General features: G+C 47.2%; 1 protein-coding gene across 1 annotated transcript in view; it reads left to right on the top strand.

The window, feature by feature from the left end:
* LOC136588101 (putative N-acetylated-alpha-linked acidic dipeptidase) overlaps nucleotides 1–27303 on the top strand; it is a 73003-nt gene that overhangs the window by 19469 nt on the left and 26231 nt on the right. Inside the window, exons 4-9 of the mRNA XM_066587064.1 lie at nucleotides 10565–10666; nucleotides 12744–12869; nucleotides 14791–14977; nucleotides 19179–19272; nucleotides 20776–20874; nucleotides 25951–26036. Coding sequence (XP_066443161.1) covers nucleotides 10565–10666; nucleotides 12744–12869; nucleotides 14791–14977; nucleotides 19179–19272; nucleotides 20776–20874; nucleotides 25951–26036 — 694 coding nt within the window. The remainder of the gene's footprint in view (nucleotides 1–10564; nucleotides 10667–12743; nucleotides 12870–14790; nucleotides 14978–19178; nucleotides 19273–20775; nucleotides 20875–25950; nucleotides 26037–27303) is intronic.

Here is a 27303-nt window from a genome sequence, read left to right as displayed (position 1 = left end):
TGGAATCTGCTGCGGGATCTGCACTGGGAAACCATGCGTGCCCGCAGACATGAGGCCTCAATTGATTCTTTAAAAACAAGTTTTTATTGTGCAAAAGTAGTAAAAAATATAAAATCTCTATAAACTTGGCAATTGTGCTGATCCAGATTAGAAAATGATGTTAGTTTTACCAGCCCTGTTGGAGCTGCTCATCTACATGCGATACGCCAGGGGTCGTTGGCGCCATCTACACCCGCAGGCCTCTGTCACATTACAACTGGCTTTACTTCCGTGTAACATCCGGTTCTAACATCGCTTATGGCCCTCTATAACACGAGCCTTGCTGCGTCTTTACATATCACATATATATGTCTTCATGCCACATCTACATTAGAAACACCTTTTTGTGAGTACCGGCATCTCACAGTCCGGTCACTCCTGAACTTCAAGGAGAGGCAGACTCCCTCTCCTCACATGGTCTGCAGCACCGTTCACCCCGGTAATCCAGACGGTCCTTCATTCAGCCATGTCTTCACATCAGAGCACAGTAAAGGGCAACAGAGTCGCTGTATTCCATAAAAGGGGAGCAAGGCACTGCTCACCCCTCTTACATATGCCACTGCTTCTGGATATCTCGTTAGGTTGAGTGGAATCCCAGGGTTTATGGAGCCTCCATTTGTGGTACTCCGAGCAGGTGTCGTCATCCTTTTCCGGCTCAGTAGGGCCTTGTACTTGTTCCTCAACCCGAGGCGTTGAGATCATTGCATGTTGCAGCCGCTCAGCACTGGGATGTAAATGGTTAACCTTTCTATGTTAATTTCTTCAACTGATGTCATTTTTTTCTCTCTTGACCTTCTTAAATGTGACTTTTGCAATTAATCACTTAGGAGATGAGAGCAGCAGATACGTTCAGTCGTGGTGATAAATTGTGTCTGGCCATGATCTAAAACACTTTATAACCCCCCCCCCCCCCCCCCCAACCGATTCTGTTATACAAATGCAGACAGCGGCTTTGTGTCTTATTAAGATTCCTGTTATAGAGGAGCGGTATACAACGCTGCACAAACGCCTCTCATTGCAACCAGCGTGCAGGCAAATTGGTCCTGGGCTTTGAAGAAATGCACAAGACTGTCTAGAGCAGTGGTTCTCAACTCCAGTCCTCAGGACCCCCAACAGGTCATGTTTTCAGGATTTCCTCAGTGTTGCACAGGTGATGTTATTATGGTCGGTGCCTCAGACATTGCCACAGGTGTTCTTACTATAGGATATCCTGAAAACATGACCTGTTGGGGGTCCCTGAGGACTGGAGTTGAGAAACACTGGTCTAGAGTCTTAAAGTGACTTTATGGGTGCAACAGGTCGCATGAGGCAACGACCTTCTCTTGCTGTGTGATGTCAGTAATGGCCAGGTATATCTGATATTGGGTAATTGTTTAATACCGGGGTGACCTAAAAGGCGTTGGGATGCTCGGTGCACACGCACCTCCGGCTCTTCCATCTTGAGTGTACCTTGGCTCGGCTATACTTGTGACTACAAGACACTGGAGTAATTGGGGTATCCCCACTGGCTGTTGGCCAACGGTCAGGCTTCTGCTGTGTATTCTCGCTCCTCATCTGCCTCCCTGCTACTACGGAATAAATAACGCCGACAGTGGTAGTTCGCACACAGAGGTCATTGATAATAAAAGGAGGACGACCTGTAATACAAGGTTTGCCTGTGCTACTAGCATCGCCTTCGGGCTGAGGGCCGCCCAAGACTTAGTTTTGCAATTTTTGTTTAGAAGTGAAGGACCCCGGCAATTGTGGATGCAAGTTTGTTCATGAAGCGTTAAGCACCGTACACCGGACTACAGTATGCTTTCAGCATTGTTCCTGGTCTTCGACAGGCCCAGGGGGGAGGTTGTAGTACCCATCACCTCCTTGGTGATGCCCACCAAAGCCTCTGATTAAAAGACGGATATAGGTCAAGCCCCTATCCCACAAACCTGATGGAGCCCCAAAAGTGACCCAGGGGCGCAATCTTACATGGGCAAGAAATTTGAGCTTTTGTGCAGAGTGAGTGCATCCATCCCACCAATCACAAACTGTACAAAGCATAGAGGTCACCAAGCAGAGTACTATATAATAGGGATGTAACTCAGGAGCAGTACAGGATAAGTAATGTATGTACTCAGTGACTCCACCAGCAGAATAGTGAGTGCATCTCTGGAGAAGGTTGGGTGTGTGAGAGCTCTGCAGGATCCAGGGTGTGGTCACCAGTGAGAGGAATCTTACCCAGCCAAGGTTACAGGTGCTGGGCTTGCTCCAGCCATGGAGTCCCGGACCTCCTCCCTCTGGCTTCGGTCAGGGGGAGGGAGGACTGCACCCCAGGAGGGGAGAAGATCAGGTCAGAGTGGCAGCAATGTCACCCTGACTCCCCTGGAGGAGCCCAAGATGACTCGGAGCCAGAGGAAGAGAGTGGAGGACCATGCTGAAAAACAACGTACGCAGGCAAGTTGGGCTGATCGCAGGGAGGGCGAGTCAGTAACGGATGTGGCAACCCGTATCGCCAAATATATGAAGGACTATGGACATGTCGGGAGGCAGCTGAATAAATATACGCAGGAGCTGCACGCTGCCCGACATGATGCGAAGCGGGCCAGATCCCGTACCAGGAAACTGGCCATATCACGGCAGATTGAAGCTTGTGAGGAGGCCATTGAGTTTTATGCGGAGGAGAGGGAAAGGATCCTGGAAAGAAGTGGGCCTTTCAAAGAGAAACTGCTAAATGATGAGAGGTTTAGCAAAATGGCGTCTGTGAGCAGCGGTGCTATTAAAGAGCGCTCTGCCAGGCACTCCAGCAGCAGCAGCTCGGTGGAATCCGATGCTGCTCAGGATGGTCGAGCTGGGTGCTCTGGAGAGCAGCAATCAGCACTGCCAGGTGGGACTACAGGGCCCAGCATCCCAGCTGAACAGGTCAGCCTGCCCTCCACGTCGGGCGAGTCAGATTCAGAGGACACAGATGACAGCTGCAGCAGTAGTGGAGAGGGGGCGCTGATAATGCGGCAGATACAGCTGCAAGAGTCCCCAGAGAGGCTGCAGTCTTGCTATTTCGGGAATGATTTACCCCCGGAGACCTCAAGCAAAAAGAGGAGGAAAAAGGAAAAAACGTATATTGAAGAAAAGTTTGTTTATGTCACCAAGCACTCTGGTTTGGCTGCAAAGTCAAACCAGGGTGGTAACCCTGAGCTCCTAGTCCCGGGCTCTGTGGTGGGTCCGGTGCAGGGGACTGGGGAAGAGAGGGTTAATGCGGCCCAAAACTCCAAGCCCGCTTGTGCTAGTAGTGGGAATGGAGGAGTAAAGGAGGTGGAGAAGAGCATTGGGAAAGCGAAGAGTCGCGGCCAGTCCAGAGGTGCTGGCGCTGTTGGTCACGTCCCAGTGGGAGGGGGGCGTGATCCGGCACCAGGTCCCACCGGTGGTGGCTTAGCTGTCCCCCCTGTGTCCCTAAAGCGCCTTTCCGGTGCGGAGGGTGCGCAGGGGGTGGTGGCTGGGTCTGCCGATCCTCCCACACATGCTAAAGATCCTGCAAGGAAAGTTGGAGGAACTACAACTCCTAGAGTGGCTAAGGTGGGCGGAGCTACAGCCACCAATGTCCAGAGAAATGTTGAAGTGCATCTTCAGCCACCCACCGGAAGTGCCATGGACTTTCCCTCAGGGCATAAAGGGAAAGTTAATGGTAAAGATTACATGGGTCCTGGTCCAGCAGCGAATGGAGAAGTGAGTGCGGTAATGGATGCGGCTGTTGGTACCCCTGCTGCCCCTGTTCCTGCTGCCCCTGTTCCTGCAGGAACAGCTGTCCCCGGTTCCCCGGCAAGTATGCCACCTTGTGTACGGGTGGGTGGGGCTTCGGAGGGTAGTCAGGGCGTGGGTCAGGATCCAGTCGCCCCTCCAGCGGCGACAACATCTGGTAGAAGTTATGCCAGTGTCGCCGCTGGAGGGAGGGGAGAGGCGTCCTCCTTGTCTTTGGGCTCTGGGGACGGCGTTTTGCAACAGCGCCTCCTGGAGGCCTTGAGGAGGGGGGAGAGCTCGATGAATGTAGGGGGCAGAGTTGTGGATTTGTCTCTCTGGGTGGAGAGACATGGTCTTGGTGCCTTCCGAGAACAAAGGGGGGAGACTGTCTGGTCCCTGCCGACAACCGGGCAGGACATTGGCCGTAGGAATGTGGCTCGTCTTCAGTGGAGAGGCAATGACGCGTGCCCATCCAGGAGTAAGGTGGTGGAGCTTCTGCTGAAGATGGGTTTCAGGGCAAATGACATCTATGCCCTGATCCATCCTCATGGCACGTCTGAGTTCGACATCAGCTTTGCTCGCCCGGAGGGCCTGGAGCTCTTCTGGGGGAATTATGAGCTGATGAAGGACGAGCCCGGCTGGCGCGGTTTCGCTGCACAAGTGGTAACCCGCCAGACTGGAGTCAAGAGAGTGACCGTTTTGACTCGTAACGAGTCCCTCTCTTGTTATGATATCATGACTTGGATAAGTCGGTACGGAGAGGTGGTGGATATGCCCAATAAGAACCGGGACGAACACGGCATCTGGTCCGGAGCCTGGACGTTTATGGTAAAACTTAAGCGTTCAGGGAATTCGGTGGCCCACATACCATCCGCGGCCTTCCTTGGCAGGGATCGTATCTTGGCCTTCTACCAGGGGCAGCCGAAGCTCTGTCACAAGTGCGGCGACCCCACACATTTGAGTGCAGCCTGTAACGTCATCAAGTGCGCCATCTTGCGGCATCTTGTGCAGAGATTAGGTGTCACCTGTGTGGTGACCTCGGTCACCCATTCAGTCGCTGTCCGCGCTCTTTCGCCAATGCGGTCATGGCCCCAGCGGAGGAGAGCCGTGAGGTTGCTTCTGCGGGGGAGGGGACCAGCAGAGTCGATGGAGCCCAGGAGCCAAGGAAGAACAAACATGCTGGGGCAGCCAAGCTAAGGCGCCAAGAGAAGCGCGGAAGGGGCAGGGAGCTGGTAGAAACCCAGGTGGCAGGTGGGTCAATGCTGGCCCCTGCTCCGGACGCAAATCATGTGGCTGAGGCTCCAGGGGACAGGGAGCTGGATGAGGAGGTCAGGAGGATCCAAAGGGAAGAGGATGCCACTTACTCAGATTCTTCCCACTATGAAAGTGTGGGTGAGGGCAAGGATGAGTGGCAAAAGAAAAAGCGCAAGCAGGGCTCCAAGAAAATGAAAAAAAGGGAAGGGAAATCTTCCCCTGCAACGGGCCAGGTGCAGGAAGGCAATCCAAACTCTCCTCTTGTTGGGCTCTCCAACAGGTACCAAGCTCTCTCGTCCTCGGAGGGAGAGGTGCCTAGGACAAGCGTGAGGCCTACAGGGGGTGCTGAGCCTTCCTCTTGTGGGGGTTTGGTGACATCCAGGGGGAGGGCTGGCCCAGAGCCCAGTGGCAAGGAGGACGAGGTTGAGGAGCCCCTTGCCATGGACCTTTCAGTGTCCAAGAAACGTGGCAAGGGGTCATCCTCAGACCCTGATGAGAAGGGGGGTGGGAAGAAGAAAGCCATCTAACTCAATCACCAATGATGGCGGCACCCGCTCCGTTGACGCTGGCATCCATTAATGTTGCCAGCATTAAGTCTGATATGGCTAGATTTGCGGCCTTTGATTTTCTCGGCCGCGTTGAAGCCGACATTTTGTTTTTGCAAGAGACCAGGCTGCCAAATTTGGCAGCTGTGCACAAGGCAAGGAGGGAATGGAGGTCTGGTCCATCTTATTGGTCTCTTGCGGCCGAGCCATATAGCGGAGTGGCGGTACTTTTTACCGCAGCAGTTGAATGCCGACGGGTTATTGAGTTAGAAATAGGGAGGTGCCTGATCCTGGATGTTCTCATGAAGGGACAAGAGCTTCGGCTAATCAACATCTATGGTCCCCAAACCAAGCGGGACCGCAAGGATCTCTTTATGAGGATCAAGCCGTACCTTTTTACTAGTCGGCAGGTGATCTTTGGGGGTGACTTTAACGCAGTCACGAGGACCCGTGACAGGGGAGGCTCCCTAGGCAAGCTGACTTATGATAGCGTCGCGCTTAATAGCATAGCTAGCGAAGCTCGCCTGGTGGATGTCCACATCCGGCACACCCCAGGCCACGCGGGTTTCACCTATTATAGAGGCGAGTGCAGGTCTAGAATAGATAGGTTTTATTTGAAGGAGGAAGCCATCTCTTCACCAGTTTCTGTTGTTGAGGTGGAATTCTCCGACCACTGTCTGATTTTGTTTTCCCTGAATGTTGCAGAGACCCCCCGGATGGGTAGAGGCTTATGGAGGCTGAATTCATCACTCCTGGAGGAAGCAGAGATAAGACAGTCCTTTGAGGATTTTCTGCAGAGCCAGGTACCATTACTGGATCTTTGTAGCAGTAAGTCAGAGTGGTGGGAGATGTTCAAGATCAGGGCTGCGAGGTTCTTCCGCCAGCTCTCTAGCCTCAGGAGCCTGAGTAAGTATCGTCTTTATCAGGGCCTGAGGAGGAAACTCGAACATCTCGTCTCGACTGGAGGTAGCCGCGAGGAGATCTCCAGAGTGAAGTCTTTGCTCAAAGGGTGCCAGTATAATAGGCACGCATCTTTGGTTTTTGAGAGGGACTTCGGGAAGTACCACTCACCTGACCCTTACAGAAACTGCAAGATGTCAGTGAATCGTAAAGTTGTCACTGGACTGATCGACGGTATGGGATCTCTGAACAGGTCCAGATCAGGGATTCTGGAAGTCATCAGATCCTTCTACTCGCACCTTTTGAGAAAGAGGGATCTAGATCGAGATGTGATGTCGGCTTTCCTGGCTGAAGCTGTTCCTGAGCCAGGGGATGACATCTCCCTTAATGTTTTGACAGAGGAGATCAACATAGAGGAAGTTAAACTGGCGATTGATGGGCTTGCGCTCAAAAAATCGCCAGGACCGGATGGCTTAACATCTGAGTACTATAAGACCTTTAAGGACCTCTTGAGTCCCCTCTTGACTGAGGTTTTCAATGAGTGTCTTTCCTCGGACACTCTCCCAAAGTCAATGAGGAGGTCGGCTTTGATCCTTCTGTCAAAGGGTAAAGACTCGAGCCGTATTGAGAACTGGCGTCCCATAGCGCTTCTCAATACGGACAGGAAGGTTCTGGCAAAAGTGCTGTTTAATCGGCTGGTCAAGTTTGCACCCCGGCTCCTCTCAGGCGCCCAGCATTGCTCTGTTCCAGGCCGTAGCACCTTTAGTGCTGTTCTAGGTGTCCGGGAGGCAGTGGAGCAGGGTAGGGCTGGTCACTGGGAGGGGTACCTGCTGTCCTTGGATCAGGCCAAAGCGTTTGATCGGGTTAATCACGAGTACCTCTGGTCTGTTCTTCTGAGATATGGCCTGCCAGTGGGGTTTGTCAATTGGCTCAAGACATTGTACGTGGGGGCTGAGACTTTCCCGCTAGTGAACGGTTGGGTCGGCCACCCATTTGAGGTTGGGTCTGGCGTCCGTCAGGGTTGTCCTCTGAGCCCCTTGCTGTATGTGTTTGCCATTGATCCTTTCCTTAGGATGATTGATGGTGGGCCTATGGCGGGGGTCGGGATGGATCGGGCGGTGCCGGAAGCCGCCCTCAGGGTGGCAGCGTACGCTGATGACGTCACCGTCTTTGTGTCCTCGAGGGGGGAGGCAGAGTACGTGATGGCAGAGGTGGATCGCTACTCGGAAGCATCCGGGTCCGGCATCAACTGGGATAAGTGCGAAAGTCTCTGGTTAGGAAGGGGAGATCCTACATTTGGTCTCCCGGACACCCTTCCAGTGCCCCAGGACTCGGCTAAAGTTCTCGGCATCAAATTTGGCCGGGGAGATTACCCCATGCAAAATTGGGTGGTCAGGCTCGATGGTGCCACTCAGAAGGTGGCCCAGTGGAAGGGTTGGTCTTTGACCCTTCGGGAAAGGGTTAACCTGATCAAAACATACCTGCTCCCTTTATTCATCTACCTGGGCAGCGTATGCATTTTGCCAGAACCTCTCTGGACCCGGGTCTACAACCTGTTCTTCCTAATGTTGTGGGGGAACAGGTTGAACCTAATTAGGAGAGATGTCACATATCGCACGAGGAGACTAGGGGGGTTATCTATGGTCAACCCCGTGGTGTTTCTCGTAAACACCTTTGTTAAGATCAATATAGGCAACCTCTGGCAAGAGAGGGCTCCTCCGTGGGTCTACTCCTGCCGGGGATGGCTTCGGCCTTTCTTCCAGGAATGGGAGACAGGAGGGCGAGTGAAGGACCTTCGCACGCCGCACGGGCATCTTCCGGCTTACGCTACTGTGGTTCTGAAGATGATACGTCGGTGGGGTCTGGGGATGTGGGAGATCAGAACTCTGTCGAGGAAACTCCTCGATAAGAGGGTTCTGTTGACCCATTTCCAGAAGCCCCTGGCGCTCAAGGACTGCCCAAGTCGGGACCTGGAGGGAGGGTTACGTTTATTGAATTCTGACAGGATCCCCTTGAAGTTTTGGGACTTGACTTGGCGCTGTTTCCACGGGAGACTGTATGTAAGGGGCAACTTGAAGAGCAGGCCACTGGTGGATAGGGGTTGCCCCCGCCAGGAGTGCAGCAACGTACTGGAAAGCATGGAGCATTTCCTGCTTCAGTGTCCCTTTAATACAGAGGTGTACAAACGGGTGGGAGCCTCCATTGGTTGGCCCAGGTTGGCACGCCTCTCGTATGCGGAATGGGTCTATGGGGCATTCGGGGACCTTGGTGGCAGGGACCGGTGCACTTTATTCTTAGTCAGCCTAGTGGTTAGGTTTCACATTTGGAACGCACGGTGTCTAGTTTCGACGGAAGAGAAAATCCTCCCCGTGGATGAGGTGAATAGGAACATCCTGGGTGACCTGGTGAAGGTGCGCTCTCTGGATTATGAGAGGTTGGGCACGACTAAGGCCTCTCTCCTATGGAGAGGGTTTGTATTTCGTTAGGGACAGTCTTCTTATTGATAGGGTCTTTGTAGGGACAGAATAGGGAGAGGTAGGGACAGTTTCTCTGAGGGTAAGTTTTAGGGAAGGAGTAGGGACATTGTAGGGACAGATTAACTATAGGGATAGTTTTTCTCTATTTGGTCGGTGCCCGGCTTATCATATCCAGTCCTGGTGGAGGGCTGTGTGTGACACTAGTAGAGTTTTTGTTTTCGGTCAAAGATAAAGTATGTACGGCTGCAGGTAACTGAACCTTAGGCTTTCGGGTACTAATATGTAGTGTTGGTTTGTAGTTGTGTAGTATAAGAGATGTTATATGTTATGTTATGTTTTGTTTTGTATATAGGGCTAGGGGTTATAGATAGGTTGGGTGGGGGTTTATTGGGGGGAGGGGGGGGGGGATTTATGCCTCAGCCGTAGCTTGACACGTCCCGGACAATGAACACTGGGCACGGACTGTTGGTGCGGGCGTGGCCCTCAGGCTGCGGCGGGCAGGGTGTGTGTATGCGGTGCAGCTCGGCTCGTCCTGGACATAGACATTGAGCACGGACTTGGGATGCAGGCGTGGCTCCCAGGCTGCACCGTAGGGGGTTGTTTGGGGTGTGTGGTGGTTTGGTCTGGGTATAGGGTTAGTTTAGGATTATGTAAGGTTTTATTCTTGAGGTGGTGGGCATTAAAAAATAAAGAAAAAAAAAAATATATAAAAAAAAAAAAAAAAAAATTGGCAAAAAAAACAAAAAATTAAAAAAATAAAAAAAATTACAAAAAAAAAATAAAAAATAAAATAAGGTATTGGGTTGTTCTTATTATTGTTATTATTACTTTTGTTAATGTTTGCATTATTGTTATTATATCATTGCTTCGGTTATTAGTCAATTTTTTGGGATTTCAGGCTGGATCCTGTGAGTTAGGGATATGCTTTCTTACGTGTCGGTTTATTGTTATATGTAATGTATATGTATTGGTGAGGATGAGTGAGTGTAGTTTGGAGTGCAGGTTGGTGTAGTGTGCGGTGTGTATTGTTTGGACCAGATGGACCTTTTGCTTTTGTTCCTTTGTCCTGAAGTAAGGCAAAGTACGGATAATATAAGTGATAATTTGGTTTTGTTTTATGTTTATGTCTTTTATGCCAAGTGAGCGATATTTATGTTCTGTTTATTGTTATGTTTTTCACTTTTATAATAAAAAGATCTACAGGATGTAACTCAGGATCAGTACAGGATAAGTAATATATGTACACAGTGACTCCATCAGCAGAATAGTGAGTGCAGCTCTGGAGTATAATACAGGATATAACTCAGGATCAGTACAGGATAAGTAATGTATGTACACAGTGACTCCACCAGCAGAATAGTGAGTGCAGCTCTGGAGTATAATACAGGATGTAACTTAGGATCAGTACAGGATAAGTAATGTATGTACACAGTGACTCCACCAGCAGTATAGTGAGTGCAGCTCTGGAGTATAATACAGGATGTAACTTAGGATCAGTACAGGATAAGTAATGTATGTACACAGTGACTCCACCAGCAGTATAGTGAGTGCAGCTCTGGAGTATAATACAGGATGTAACTCAGGAGCAGTACAGGATAAGTCATGTAAGTGTGGTAACGTATCTACTTGACTCTTTTCTAGATATACAACACCTCTTTATATGAGCCAATTCCACCAGGATATGAGAATGTTACGGATGTTGTCCCCCCATACAATGCATACTCCGCACCCGGGACACCTGAGGTAAGCCACTATCTAAAATGAAATCTTACTGAGTAGAACTTTCCTTTGACAAGTGACTGATCAGAGAGGTAATGTGACACTTCCAATGTTGCAGAAGACTTTTGGGGCTCCTCAGGCACAGGTTCTGGGTGATACTGTTACCCTAACCACCTTCGGGTATGTCCACACAGGACAGAATTTGCTATGGAGTGTCAAAATCTGCACAGCACAAAATCCATGTCAGAGTCCGCAACATTCCTTGTGGGATTTGGTGTGTGATTCACCGCCTCGCTGGAAGAGGTGGAGTCTATCTGCCAATTTGCTGCCGCTAATTGAAATGCTGTGGATTTACTGAGGCGCAAAGTCCACGGGCGCATTTGAATTGTGGAATCCACACGGATGTTCCACAGTTTAAGCTGCCCATAGGGAAACATGGGCGTCCGCAACTGCATTAAAGCATGCTGATTTGATTTGCGGATCTTTGGGTGCAGAATGCTCCATTTCAGTGCAGTTCTCGCATGGACAGCTTCCCTTGAAGTCAATGGAAGCCGTCCGATCCGCCGCCCCATCTGCAATTGCCACTGCGGACGAGATTCTGCGAGATAGCAGGCGTTTGAATATAGAAAAACTAAAAAACTCTACTGCACATGTGCGCTGGCCGGCGCTTCTGCACACATCCACAGTACAGAAAAAACAAGACCCGAACAGGTAAGCGGGGTCCTCGGCCTCGGGCAGGGTCTGATTCTGCTGCGAGCTCCTGCATGCAGAATCCAACCGGCCCGTGGACATTGAAAGGCATGTAGTTTTGAATTTTCCTTCCCTCCTGCGGGTATCAATTTCATATTCTGTAAGTCGAAGAAAAATCGCAGAATGTTCTATTTCACCGCAGATTCCGCGGATGGGCTGTGGGAGCCCACGCCATCGCTAAGTGACTGCAACAAAAAACAAACAAACAAGCAAAAAACCCTGTACTGCGCAGTGTCACAGGCCGGGCTCACAGCCAAAGCCAATGCAGGACTCCTGCGTGCAGAATCTAAACCCAATCATGTGAGCCTGGTCTTAAGAGTGAACTCAACTGTCCTGCCATATGACATAACACCATGAGAAAACTGCGCCACCTATAGGGTACTGCAGTGTCTGAGGAGCAGGCCCTCAGCTGAGGAGACAGCGGGGTAGAGAGATAACCTTGTTATGGGGCTCAGCTTTACTGCTGGGTGAGATCACAGGGGTAGTAACCATTGTCACCTGAAGTCCAATTTGGCACCCGTGACGCCAGCGTTCCATCATCAGCGGTGGATCTTAGGAAATGTAAATTCCAGGGAAATAAAGTAGTCCACGCACAAAGTCCACTTTTCGGAACAGGAACCGGGATCGTTCGGTTCTGCTCATTAACTGAACACATATTAAGGTTCACAGTCCAAACAATAGTGATGCAGGGAGGATTCATGGGGTACTTGGATCTCTACAGTCTCGGTTATCTGTAGGCATTTAACTCTCCCTGCAGCACTCTTTCCTGCCAGTCTCTCACACTTGTCGCTGGTTAGCGGTACCTTTCCCCATCTCCAGACTCATGTGGATTTGACGTGTCTCTCTTAGTCCGGGTGCGCTCGCTTCGTTGGAGATGGCGACTAAGGCCAGGCCCAGGCGGGAACAACGGACCACCTCTCTGTCTCCTCCATGTTCCTTCTCTCTGCAACTCCTGATTCCACTACTACTATTACCTCTTCTCCACTCTCTACCCTCTACTCCTTTTCATTGCATTCTGCAAACCCATATATCTCACCATCACATGACCACAAACGATACACACTAAATGATACATTTTCCAGACCAGACGGGACATACCAGGCATTAACCCTTTCAGTCCTGCAACCATCCAATACACACATAGCTGATGCATTCTACAAACAAGACACTGACATGACAGTGACATGAGACAAACCTAGAACATTCTGGGGGGGACCCCATTAACTCTGGGCCACTACAGTACCAATATACACCAAATAACGGACCATTACATCATCGACAGGAGTGGTGGACGGTATTATCAGGATCTCAATCGTTTGCTGGGTCTCATGACTTCTGTTTTATATTACAGGGAGACCTAATTTATGTAAATTACGCCCGCACCGAAGACTTTTTCTATCTTGACCGGGTTTTAAATATTAGCGTTAAGGGAAAGATTGCAATCGCCAGATATGGAAGAATCTTCAGAGGCAATAAGGTGAGTGTGAAACCGTTTATGGGATGTCTGGCTTCCACTTTCTCTAACACTATGCTACATGTACATACCGGGCCGAAAAGGTCGCTACAATCCCTCTCCCTTTAACCCCTTAATGACACATCATATTTTAGACATAAGGATGCAGCAATTTTGGGGAGATTTTCATCTCCACTTTTCAAAAGCCATAACTTTTTTTATTTACCCATTGACCCGGCCGTATGAGGGCTTGTTTTTTTGTGGTAAACTGTATTTTATTTTTTTGGCACCATTTTTGGGTACATATAATGTATTGTAAAACTTTTATTACATTTTTTTTGTTTTTTCTTTGCATTGTTGCATTTATAGTCACATAACTATTTATGACCGAGCTCTGTGAGGGCTTGTTTTTTGGCTTGACGCGCTGTAGTTTTTATAGGTACCATTCGGGGGTATGTACATATACTTCTGGATCACTTGTTTTTTTAGGAGGCAAAATTTAGACAATATGCATTTTGCCTCTGTGTTCAAGCTTTTTTTTTTTGTTTTACAGTTTTTGCCATGCAGGTTAAATAGCGTGTTCAATGCATTGTACAGGTTGTTACGGATACGATGATAACAGACAAGGAGTTTTTGAATTTTTTTTTAATTTTTCGTGTACTTATGGAAAACTGCGCAAAAAAGCCTTTTTTATTACATGTTTTTAGACTATTTTTTTGTTTCCACATTTTTCATGTCCCTGTGAGGACTTGAGCCATAACAGCTACAATCCCTATGATAATGTATTGCAGAACTTGAGTACTGCAATGCATTATCATTCGTAATCTTTTACATTGTAACAGAAAGAGCGGTCCCCCCTGTTGCAGCAGGAGACCGACTATTCATCACAGTTGGCTACCAATGTAGGATTGCGGGCACTCAGAATTGAGCCTGAGCCAGAGTTTACATCATGTTGCATTAACTACCACCCTGCCAGGACATAAACGTACATCCTGTGGCATTAAGTGGCTAAAGCGCTGATGCAATTTGCAATATTCTTACCAACATTTGACGCCCCAATAATGGAATAGGCTATTTGGTTTGGCTTCTCAGTACCCAACCCCATGATGCCAAGCAGGTGTCCAGTTGGGAAGTCTTGGGTTCCTAGTATGCAGTCCAGCTGTGATATTGGACACAAGTCATAAGGAGGCAGCACCATAAGGAGATAACTGCCCTCATGAGCACTGTTATATCATTGGAGGTATTTTACAGGCACATGTATACTCCTGTGTGCCAGAAACACTAAAACTGCAACTTTTCAGAGTTTTATACCTAACCCTCCCACTTATTCAAAAAGTAGTCAATACGCTGTAAATATGCATGATACATGGCATGATACATACGCACTCCCTGCATATTTATGCATGAAGGCAGGAGAAATCTATAGGACCTTCATATAAATGCAGTGAATACACGTGCAAAAAAAGTGCAAGAAGGTCCAAATACACAGTGAATGCATGCAGTTTTGGTCCATGAAAACCCCACGTAATTCATGAACCAAAACCGGTGTGTATGAACCCTAAATGTAAGCACTCCTTAACATGGCTTTGGAGCTCTACGCACTATGATGGGGTTTCTCCCCCTGCACTGAGCTTCCTACCTTGGAGGGTGGCTAGGATGCCCGGATTGGGCTGTCCGAGCTGTGCTATCACCTTTGAGTTGCGGAGCGGTGTGGAGGTTTGCATCCAAGCCCAGAATGAAAGATGGCACCCACTCCCTGTGCTGGCGCTGCACCATCTGCCAAGTTCTGGCTGTGTCCTCTTGGTAAATTGGAGAGCCCGTCCTTCTGCGTCCGGACCTTGTTGTGGGCCACATAAAATGACATCGCTGGCCAGATTCGTTTGACACATGTTCTTTAGATGCTGTAAAATTCCGCCTACAATTCAATCTATTCTTGGTCTTTAAGGTTTCCAATGCCGAACAAGCAGGAGCCAAGGGGATTATCCTGTATACCGATCCGGCTGATTACTGTGCTCCGGGAGTGGAGCCCTATCCTGATGGATGGAACCTGCCAGCTGGTGGTGTCCAACGTGGTAATGTCCTGAACCTTAATGGCGCCGGAGATCCCCTGACACCTGGTTATCCTGCAAAAGGTACATTCTAAGTCCTATGAAGTGTTCTTCAGTTTAGGTGAAGTCTTTTTGCAATTGGATAAATCCATCCTCTTTATTTTGCTTGGGTCATGTCTACTGGAGGTTATGAACCAATGAACCTGTGGTAGAACATTTATGATAACATCGTCAAGGTCCATTATTGCACCCATAGACTCAAGGTTGTCCTAAAAGACTTCTGAATCTTGAGAGACAAAATTTGAAGATATGGCTCTTTTTATTTTCTTAGCTGTGTCTATGTACCGTTTGTGAAGCTTTCGGTAGATGTTTTCATAAGTTAACTTCTTATTTCTTTACCGAGGAGCATGTCTGGAGAGCGTGTGGCGCATTTAGGCTCACGCATGCAATTATGGATTCTGTTTTCCTGTTCCGTCGTAAGAGCAGGAAAATGGAATTTCCTGACGGAAATGGATCCGTCCTGTGATGAGACTGAATGGTTCTGAATGGACTCCATTGACTCTAATAGGGTCTGTTGAGCTTCCAGTATGCTGCCTGGCACATTCCCGAATGAAATAGCGCTATTTCATCCAAGAATTGGATGGATTTACATCAAAGACTCTGAATGGAGCTGCTAAGGCAGATATTTTTCCTACAAGTACTTCTCTGCTGCTCCTCCAGGAAATAACAGATGCTTCTACTGCTACTGTTTTTCCCCAAAAGTAAGATCTACGCTGAAAGTAAGCCCTACCCTGGTTTTCGGAGGAGGCTTGAAATATAAGCCCTCTCCTGAAAATAAGCCCTAGCTGAAGTACGTTAAAAAAATAAATAAATCAATACTCACCTGGCCCGTGGCGTCTGAGTTCCTCGCGATGGTCCCAGGCACTGCGGCAAGCTGCCATATCCTCTGCACTGAGATATCCTCTTCTTTCTGGTGATGGGGCCTTGAATACCTCACCTCCAGCAAAGTGAGTCCTGTGATTGGATGGAGTGCCAGCCAATCAGACCCAGCGCTCGATCATTCACAGCCATTCGGTGAATGACATCACTGGCTATGATTGGCTCATCGAGCGCTGGCTGTGTTTGGCTGGCGCTCAATCCAATCACAGCGCTCGCTTTGCTGGAGGCGGGGTATTCAAAGCCCCATCACCACAAAGAAGAGGATATCTCAACGCGGAGGACACTGCAGACTTCCGGATCACCGCCGGAGACCAGCAGTGTGAGGCATCGGGACTCCGCGGACCAAATGAGTATAAGTCCCCACCCCACCCCACCCCAAAAAATAAGACACCGTGCCTTTTTGGGGGGCAAAAATTATTTAGGACGGTGTCTTATTTTTAGGAAAACGTGGTAGGTGTCCAGAAGCATGATCCTCCATACTCAACTAGTCATTGGCATCCCCTTGTAACAGAACATGGTCGCCTTCGTGTATTCCAGATCCATCATCTTAAATTTATCGATAATGCGTTGTCAGATTCTGAATCCCTCATTGGGTCCTTGACTGTTAAGAATCTAGTGACCTCTACTTGAGGCATATCAAGATGTCCATTGCTCGTTATCCATGCAGTAGTGCTTACTTTGGTGATCCTTGGTGTCCTTTATTGCTGAGAGCTTGGCTTAACATGACTTTCAACTTCATCTATTATCGTAGGGGCATAAGAACATTTAGACAAACGCTCCCATATGATTGCCCTACATTACTTTAACCCTTTCATGACCTAGGTTCATTGATGTGCCTGTGTCCAAGTCACATTCTGCAATTCTGGTATTCGCACTTTCAAAAAAGGGCTTATTTTTAAGTAGTATCATTTATCGGATCCTATAATGTATTAGAAAACTTTTTTTAAAGTTTTTTTTATTCTAAGTGAGGCGCAGTGGTGAAAAAACATGATTACATCTTTTTTTTTTTTTTGCAGGAGGGCGGTGTTTTAACTACACTAACAGTGCTGCAAAATGCCATGCTACCTTTATTCTCTGGATCAGTGTGATAACGGCAATAACATTTTTCCGTTCTTCATGTACTTAAAAAAAAAAGTTGTTTTTTTGTTTTTTTTGTTAAAAAAACAAAAACTGCTTTCTGTCACCATCTTTTGACCCAATACTTTATTTTTCCATCCATAGGGCTGTGTGAGAGCTCATTTTTTGTGTTGTGACCTTTAGTTTTTTATTGGTAGCATTTAGGGGTACATATGACTTTCATCGCTTTATATTTAACTTTTACTTGGAAACAGGGTGACCAAAAAAAGCGCAGCGCTGGGATTGTTTTTTTTTTTTCCTGATTTGAATTTATCATGTGGTATTAATAATGCAATATTTTCAAACCTTGGACCTTTACAGATTCAGCAATACCAATTTAATATTAATATATTTAATAATATTATCATTATTATTTTTTTTTGATGCTACGACTGGGAAAAGGGTTTTTATGTTGAACATATTTCTGAAATTGTTCCCCAGTTTTTAGATGCAGTTTTTTACAGATTGGCGAGCCTCTGACCTTCTTTGCTTCTGAGAGACTCGGCCTCTCTAACATGCTCTTTTTATACACAGTCATGTTACTTAGTAGAAAATTGGCCATCCAGCTGTTTTTCATTAAAATCACCTTTTTTACCCCTGTCCTTACTTTTGTGAGATGTGTTGGCTCTAGAGATGAGTGAACCTACTCGGACACGCCCCTTTTTCACCCGAGCGCCGCGATTTTCGAGTACTTCCGCACTTGGGTGAAAAGATTCGGGGGGCGCCGTGGGTGAGTGGGGGGTTGCAGCAGGGAGTGGGGGGGAGAGAGAGCTCCCCCCTGTTCCCCGCTGCTACCCCCTGCTCCGTCACGCCTCCCCCCCGCCCCCCAAATCTTTTTAACCGAGTACGGAAGTACTTGAAAATCGCGGTGCTCGATCGAGTAATTACTCGAAACGAGTATATTCGCTCATCTCTAGTTGGCTCCATCAATTTCTAAATGAATTATGTTTTTAAATGGACAAATGTCTCTGTGGGGGAAATTATCCAGGACCCCAGTATTGTGTGATATTACCTTTAAAGATATTCAGTCTGTGTCACATACACAACTAACAGATATGACCTTTAGACATTGCAATAACTTAGAATTAATTAGCAAGATAATAAACCGCACCTTGTGGGTAGTCAGGAGATAGAGCTATTAAATGGTCTCTAAATAGAATAATAATGACCAATGTATTGATAACTAACTATGCTGAATCATTAGGATATGTTAAATGTGTAGGCACTTACGATAAAATAGCAAAACCGCTGAAGAATGGAAAATATTAGGCATTATGAATGGACTTTGATCAAATATGTGGCAAATTACTGAATGATGATGACAAGTATGTAATGTTTGGCTCAGAATCCACGTCACTTTAAATATATGGGGCTCCTGTCCGCAATACAATTCGGAGATGATTTCTGTACACACAGGCTGAAGGTGTGCTCATTCTCCCTGTCAATTGACATATGAGTATATACTGACTTTTTCATGTCTGCAGACATACTTATTTTTAATTTGGACGCCGAACGACATACTAACGGGAGTTTTTCCCTAAGGCCTCATGTCCACGGGCAAAATAAGAATTAAAATCCGCAGCAGATCACCCGCATGCAGATCCGCACCCCATAGGGATGCATTGACCACCCGTGGGTAGATAAATACCCGCGGATGGTCAATAAAAGTGAAATTAAAAAAAATGGAGCATGAAAAAATCCGGACCATGCTCCATTTAGGTGCGGCTCTCCCGCGGGGATGGCTCCCGCAGGTTTCTATTGAAGCCTATGGAAGCCGTCCGGATCCGCGGGAGACCAAAATCGGAATATACTCACCTGCTCCGGATCTTCCCTTCTTCGCGGCTTCATCTTCTCTCTGTCGCGGCCGGATCTTTTTTCTTCGGGCCGGCGCAAGCGCGGCACGCAACCGTCGTGCCGTGCACATCCGCCGGGCCGAAGAAAGAAGATCCGGATGCAACGGAAAGAAGATGTAGCCGCGACTAAGGGAAAATCCGGAGCGGGCGAGAGGTGAGTTAATTCTGATTTTCAGCGCTCATGTCCGCGGGGCAGGAGGGACCCGCTACGGATTCTCCATGGAGAATCCGTAGCGGGCCTGATTTTCCCCGTGGACATGAGGCCTAACAGTCTCCCTTTACCTTCTGATATGTTCTATTGTGAATAAAATATTGTTATTTGAGATTTCCAAATCATTGAATTGAAATATTAAAGAATATTGTTGATTTTTCGACAGAATACACCTTCAGGTTGGATGTAAAAGATGGCGTAGGGCTTCCAAAAATCCCAGTCCACCCTATTGGCTATAAGGATGCGGAAATTTTACTACGGTGAGTGGCTCTAACTACTATGGTGAGTGCCGTAATGCCATCCCTATTAGTTCCATGAGACAAGCCGTTAATAGCACAATCACTTGTGCAGCCCAAGTGGTGAATCCGCCTTTTGTCTACTATGGTCGTAGAGTCTACGGAGATCCATTGTGGTCTTCGGGCTTATTGTTGGCAGTCGCCTAGCCTATCTATGCCTTTGCACCTGAAACTAGTGTATACAATAGAGCAAATCTACACCCGCTCTCATACTGTACCTGACAAAGATTTGCATTTCTGGCTCCCAGACAGCCAAAAATGTACAAACTTACTAAACTACTGGAAACAGCGAATTCGGGCGATGATCATCCCATGTACATGAACCCACCAATGGGTCACTATGCAAGAAATCGCTCATCTACCTAAATCACTTGGCTTTTAGCAAAACTAAAAGCCAAGTGACTATCAGGCCGTGTAAACAGGAGCCACTCCATGTTTCAGCAACTCCTATTTACTGTGAATGGAGACAGGCAGGCCGGAACGATCCTGGTCCGCCGCCATTCATTGAAATATAAAGCACAGGAGCGATAGTAGCCCATGAGATGCTGATGCGCCCGACTAGCATTCCATGTAAAAGTCTCTTAAGAGTCTAGGGGAATAACGTTTCTCCTAGTGGAGACAGGAGCCAGCTTGGAATAGAGAATCCTATAGGTCAGGCGATGCTCCCTGGGAAAAGGGTATGCACATAAACTTTCATCCAGGAGGCTGTCTCTGTGGTGCCACCTATTGGTAAGCAACTTTTCCTTATGGAGAAGATTCAGGTTTTGCTCATATCCCCAGTCCTGTTGTAAGGCCTCTTAAAGGTTCAGGCATTGACATAAGGGTGGTTAGAAAGCAGATTTTGTCTCCTACACAAGAGCTTATTTGCATAAACTTATTGAAAGGCATGCATCTCTTAATAAATTTGGCTTATCTTTCCTTAATCCTCTGTGGCTAAGGGCTGGTTAAAGATTGTCAATCTTTATTAACCCTTTACAATCCAATTTTTAATTCAGGTTTTCCTAGGGGGTTTTCTCTTTCTGACATTATACAATGGCGCCACCTGCTGGCTAGAGCCAGTACTGTGGTATTAGACATGTTGGAGAGGCCCCCAACAACAGAGCAGCCAGTAATATACAGTAAGAATATCCTGCTGGACGTCTTCTGACATCGGAAGCTGTACAGCCTTCAATCAGAATGTCTAGACGTCACAGTGGATCGGAAAGGGTTAAATCTTCCTCTTAGCCAGAGTTCATCGACAAAAATGTATACTACCTGTAGTGACCATATCAACAATCGGAGCCTTTAATTTCAAGGCCTTCATTAGAAGCCAAATATAGATAAGTCAGTGATTGCACCTTGGTTAGCTGGAGGGTTAGGAGAGGTCATGTTGGCTCCTAGGTGCCTCCTTGTTGGATTGGGCTTGTATTGCTTTTTATAACGGACCACTGGATAGAAGTTATAGCATGACTGTGTTATAATTTGCAGTAACATGGGGGGCGCTCCAGCCCCGAACAACACTTGGAAAGGAGATCTGAATGTGTCATATAACATTGGACCTGGCTACTCTGGAAGTCAAATGACTCAGTAAGTTAGTTTTTTTTTACCACTTATCTCACTGTCTTGTTATCAATGTGTTTGACCACCAGTTGCTGAATATAGATGAAGTTGGGGTAATTTGCTAATACATGTAAGGCGGTGTACCAAAGTGTGAACAAACCGTCATGGCTTTGAGAAAACAGATTGTTACTATTTGATGATATGAGAACTTATCATTCACTTGTGTAAACCAGTTTACATAAGGGATACAACAAGTGATTATTAAACCCCTCCACAAAACAAATTGGGCAAGTGCCCCACTCAGCTCTGGTGACAATGTGCGAGTTTAATAACTAAGCTAACGAGGCAAAATAATTACCCAAAGCAGTCTGGTCCACTGGTTTAGGCAACCTCACTTGTGGCCTGCTTCTTGTCGCAGGTGGATTCAGGATACGATGCAGCAGATGGAGTAACCAAAATTCACAATATTTATTTAAAAGACAACAATAAAATTGAACAATAATGCAACAAGGAGTTTGCGATTGAACTTTCAAAGGTCTGAATTTAATCGTTAGCTAAAACATATGAAAAATAACACTTTATGAGCAGTAGTACCTAGTGAAAGATATCAATAGCACTTAACTAACAATGCTGCCATCTCAGAGAAATACAGCTTACAAAATAGAATGCTCAACCTCCCTTTTTGAGGTTAACAGTTCAATATAGGCTAACAGGAAGGCAGATTTATTATATACCTTTGCAACCTCTCCTTAGAGCTCTCCTGATACCTCAGGCGACTTTTGTCTGTCCATGAGCAGTTTAATGTCACTAGGATACCCTCCATTACCCACAGTAGGCTTATTGACTATCTACCCTCTAGTCTGATTGGATATTATTGTATCGTGACGCCACCAAGAAGTACTGGCGGAGACTAGACTGACTGGCTGGTGACACCCCCTGAACCTGATTGGCTGGAGAGAAGGCCCGGCTGCAGGTCCTGGCAGGCCAGTATCATTATCCTGTCCCGGCTCCCATGCTCCACGATAGCCCTGTAATCCCCGCTCCTGCTCTTTCATCCCAGCCGCTGTGTTCCCCGCTCGTGGTGTCTTATGGCCGTCCCTGTGCTCTCCGCTGCTGCTGTTTGCTCACCGTGGCTTCGGCGCTGCTGCTCGTGATCTCCACTGTCAGCCCACTTGAAATCTTCAGTAGTGTCTACTCTACTCGGGCCTTACGTGTGCTTCCCGCTGCTGCGTTGTGTTCCGCGGCCCTTCGTTGCTGCTGTTTCTGGTCCCCACTGACCCTCTCCATTCTGTCCTGCGCAGTTTCAGCAGTAGATCCACGGCACTGCTGCTTCCTGTGCATTGATTTTAGCTGCCGTGGATGGTTAGGGATGTTTTTCCTGTTAGGCTTATTTTATTACATGTAAATACTTCCATGTTAGTAACATGGAAGTTTTTACATGTAATAATGTAAGGCTAACAGAAAATACATCCCTTACCGTCCACGGCAGGCAACAATTAATGCAACTGTGCTGCATTGGACCTTTTGAGAAGTCAGCCTATCGGGAGCTAGGGGTGTGACAGGGGCATTCCTGCATCCAAGCCCTGTCGCACCCCTAGCTTCTTGGTGGCATCAAGATACAATAATACCATTTGATTGTTGTGCACACTTATTTTATTGAGGCCACCCTCACTTACGATCTATCAGGAATGTTTCTCACCATTCCTTTCTGAGTCTCCTTGTCCTTGTTTATCAGCCTGACCTGGGACAGGGCCATATGATCCTCCTTCCTTAGCTCAGCTTGGCTCTCTCGCCATCATCTTGCAGCAGGCAGTCTCCAGTATCTCTATACAGTGATCACTACTCTCTCCAAGTAATTCCTTCACTAAGTCTCTGCACTATTTCTGCTCTCTGCTCTTTGTGCTGTGTCACTCTGTTTCAATCTGTGACGCAGCACTAATTGTCCTTTTTATAGGGTGCACTGAGAAAGTTCCCAAGTCTTCGGGATCGCTGGGTGAGGCTTTTTATTCCTTTATCACTGACCACGTTTGGTGCTTCCATGCGCCAAAATCTACTGCCACGCATTTGAATCTAGTATACGACACTGTCTCTTTGCTTTCCCTTACCTTGTCTGACAGGGGGGCAGAGCTTAGTTTGGCTGAAACAGCCAATTAATGGAGCGGCTGTGAGCCACTATGGTACAAGGGATAGCGGTGCACTGCTCACCCCTCTTACATTCTGACAGCAGATCACATGGAATAGAGCTTCCTCCACTGTCCAAGTGTCGGTGATGTCACCACAGGGGACTGACTCTTAGGCTCATTTCAATAACTTAACCAGCCCCTTTATCGATCTGTGCATCAGCCATAACAGAGAAGTTATTTAGCTCAGTTCAATAATTAAACTAACCCCCCTGCAATAACCTCGTCATCCTGGGAAGGTGGAGGGAGCTCTATACCATGTGACCCAGGGTTGGAATTGGGCCTGAAAAGGAGATTCAGCAACATTGGACCAGACTGGGTCGAGTATTTCCCCTTCCCTGGATAAACTCTTCAAGGGGCGCACACACACAGACATATGCAGCATTTATTAATGCCAGACACATTCACACACCTCTACTCTTTTACAACTGGCCTGGTAATGGGTTGGGTCTGATATTTCAGTTTTATTCTAGACTGCACAGATTCAAAGATCCCTTTAAAAAAGTTGTCCAGTTAGTAAACTATAGATGGCCTATTCTTAGGATAGACTTAAGGTGCATTTACACTGCAAAGATGATCACTAGTACCAAGTAGCAGCTTTTGAGCCGCCAGGAGTTGTAATCAGGAAACGGACCTCTTGCTGTTTCCTGATTACTTTCACCTTGATCTGCCAGCGGGGCTGACAGCTGAGAACAGCTGAAACAATGTTATCAGCTGTAATCAGCTCTCCGCGGGCAGAGCACAGCGTGTGGTCCTGCTTCTCAGCTGTTCTGCTGAATGATGGTTTTCAAGCAGAACTGAAAATCATCGTTCGGCAAAAAACTGAAAGATGGGCACGTTTAGACACATTGATTATTTTAAGCAAATTTTGAGCGATAATCGTTGTGTCTTAATGAGCCTTTAGAGTTCCAACGTCTGGCTTTCCATCTGATGAGCAGTATGCTGGGCTTATGGGTTTGTGCACTAAGCTAATTTCTAGAGAAAACAGACAGCTCCATTCCCAACGTAGTGATTAGACTTGGTATTGCACGCCAAGTACCTATTCACTTCAATGGTAACTTTGCCTGCAATACCAGCCCTGGCCACTGCAGTGGGAACAGAGCTGTCTGCTTCCTGCAGATATCAGCCTAGTGAATCAGACTGGCAAACAGCAGATCAGCAGGAATCCCAGACAGCACCCCCTCGCCAATCTACCATTGATGTTTTTTTCTGCAGATGAATCACCAGAATCCAATGAAATAAATACTCCAGGCACCATATGTGAATAGAAAGAGGGTGGCCACAGCTTTTTCTTCAACATATAAACTGTCAATAATAACCAGCATGATGATAACACATGCCCTGAGGGGGTATCAACCAGAGTAACGCCCTTAAACTATTGCAACGTCTAAAGCAGCAGGCCCCAGCCTAGGAAACAGCGGGGTAGAGTTTGGGCCTTGTCATGATGGCTCTACCGTCTCCCACCGGGAGGATAACCAAGGACACGTCCAAGGGACCGAGGGCAGGCTATTAAAAGGGAGGTTAACCCAACTGTAGTTTACCTTAGTTTCTTGTCACGGGTGACGCCACCGTTCCCTCCTCTGCAGTGAATTCCAGATGATGTAATAAAGAGTCCACGCACACAGAATTGATCCTTAAAGGAAGAACTGGGAATGGGTGGTAGAGCCGTTTACTTGCAAAATAACTTGAATAAACTTGGAAAACAGTCCATACAATTTACATTCCTCGCCAAGACACTGGTGCAGGAGGACTCGTGGTATGACAGGGAGGAATCACGGGAGAAAAGAGGGATTTCACAGGCCCAGTTATCTGTGGATCTCTGTTCCCGGCCACTCTTCATCTTGCACTGTCCAACTCTCTACTGGTTCACACTCACGTGGGAGAACATGCACTCAGCACTGCAGGGTGGGGTCTCGCTGACTTGCGGCTCGTCTCTCACTCTTTAGAGACAGGGTTTGGGTAGAAGGGACCCAAGACACACATATGCCATTATCTCAGCTTCCTCCTTCTTCCCCACACACGGACTATAGGTGTCTATGTACAGACAGGCTCCTGACTTGAGTATCCGAAGCAGATGGCTGATGGAAAAGACCTTACTCATGCACCTTGCAAACATATATATAAAACAAGGTCACTTGACATACAAAAAGATACATTTCCAGACATAACCCACACGGTAATCCATTTAGTGCTGCAGCTATGCAATACACATCATATTCACTCACATAGAAGACACTGAAAACAACTAGGCACAAGACAGACATAGATCATTCAGAAACGTCTTGGAAAGTTCTGTACACAATACTATGATCACCTACTATGATCACCTGCTGCTCATTGGACAGCGTGCATGTAGGTTAAATTGCCCTCCGTGGCCAATACCGCCAGCTTTGACATCTGTCAAGGAAAAAAACAAATGGCGCTAACCCCATGTGATCAAGAACATGAAGCCAACAATACAAGGCCTTTTATCCAACTTTTTGCCCGCCTCTCTCTGACACTTTAACCAATCCCGCTCCTGAGTTCCATTTACTGTTCGGAAGGGAAGGGGGAGGGGACATTAACCCTCTATAGCTCAGTGGCGCAATACATGTGATCAAGATTGAGTTGCAAAACCACCATTTGGCCCATAGACGAGAGCAACACTATGTCTGCACCACACCTTCTTTGCTTTCATAATGTTTGGGGTTAAGCCCATACTGGGTATGCCTTCAATATTTAAAGGGGTTCTCCATTGTATACACAGGAACAGCCCATGATATTGTATTGCCTCAGTTGGGGACTATATTGCAGGGTGACAGACCTCTAAAAGTTTGGGAGGAACATCTTCAGGGCTTGCAGATTATCCATTTCTCTTTACTCACCAGTGGGGCTACAGAACTATTTTTTTTTCTTATGATACACATTTTTTTTCTTTTTCCAGGAAGGTCAGGATGAACATCCATTCCTACAAGGAGATAAGGAGAGTCTATAATGTTATAGGATCCATCAAAGGCGCAGTGGAACCAGGTGACAGTAGAGAATTGCGATAAATTTGTGAATACAACATTGTGTGGTATAGTTAGCTGTCAGAGATTGCACCCTTATCTGTGAACTGGCAACCTGCAGACATCCGTCTTCTGTGGTATATAACCATTGACACTGGTCTACCCGAAGAGAACCGCCACAACTCTCCTCAGGTGGTTTGCAATATTACAGCTCAGCCTCATTTACTAAAATGAAAATGAGCTGCAATACCCAACACAACCACGAATAGGTGTGGCACTATTTCTAGAAGAAAGCAGACTTATTTCTATAATCCTGTACAATTTCTTTAATATTCTGTCCTCCAATGGGTTCATCCATATTCAACCTAAAATCGCCATCCGCATCAATGATCAAGGACATTTACTAAAGACTATACGCCAGAATTCTGGCAAGGGAACGGGCAAAATTTGGCACAAGTCCCACTTGTGCAAAAATCTTCTGACTTTTTTGCAAAAATTGTCGAAGCTTGCTGGGAGGGGGCATGGCCATTTTGGATGGATATATTTATGTACAATTTACACTAGAAGTTGACATAAATGATATCCGCACTCTGTGTTGGCACATGGAGGAGTGAAGATGCGCCTAATATATGAAGAGTCATGTGACAGCGGAAATTATACTAACACCATCATTGTGAATGCCGGTCTTCCTAAATTTTCCCTTAATGTGCCTAATGTATGATGGGGCACACAGCTCTTTATATGTTAGGCTCATTTCTACTGCCCTGTGTGCCCACACAGAAATCTATGCCAGCTAGGAGCGGGCGACGATTTCTGGTATAATTTATGTCAGTTTCTGGTGTTGCCTTCAATATTTAAGTGGCGTACCTCTTAAAACATTGCAAGACTTTTGCTCAGGCCTTAGTCACACGGGCGTTTTTTCACGCGATTTGCGGATCGCATGACGGATGCGCATCCGCAAATCGCGTGACCGGTGCGCGCAAGTCGCGCGCAAATCGCCCGAAAATCTGCTCCTAGCCGCGTTTCATTAGAAACGGGCCGGAGCTGTCCAGCGCATTGCATTCAATGGAGACGGCAATAGAGCCGGCTCCATTTAAAGCAATGCGCTGCGGGCGAGCCCGGGATGAATTGTCGGGAAGGGCTTAAATATATAAGCCCTTCCCTGCAATTCATCCTAAAATGTGTAAAAATAAAAAATATATATGTACTCACCTTCTCCCGGCAGCCGGAGCTCCGTGCGGCCGTCCTGCAGTGGGTGTGAAGGGGGTGTGAGTCAGACCTGCCCCCTG

The sequence above is a fragment of the Eleutherodactylus coqui genome, chromosome 1 (genome assembly GCF_035609145.1).
Source record: "Eleutherodactylus coqui strain aEleCoq1 chromosome 1, aEleCoq1.hap1, whole genome shotgun sequence".
Lineage (NCBI taxonomy): Eukaryota > Metazoa > Chordata > Amphibia > Anura > Eleutherodactylidae > Eleutherodactylus > Eleutherodactylus coqui.
Note: the sequence above shows the minus strand (reverse complement) of the source record. Positions and strands in the feature narration are given on the sequence as shown.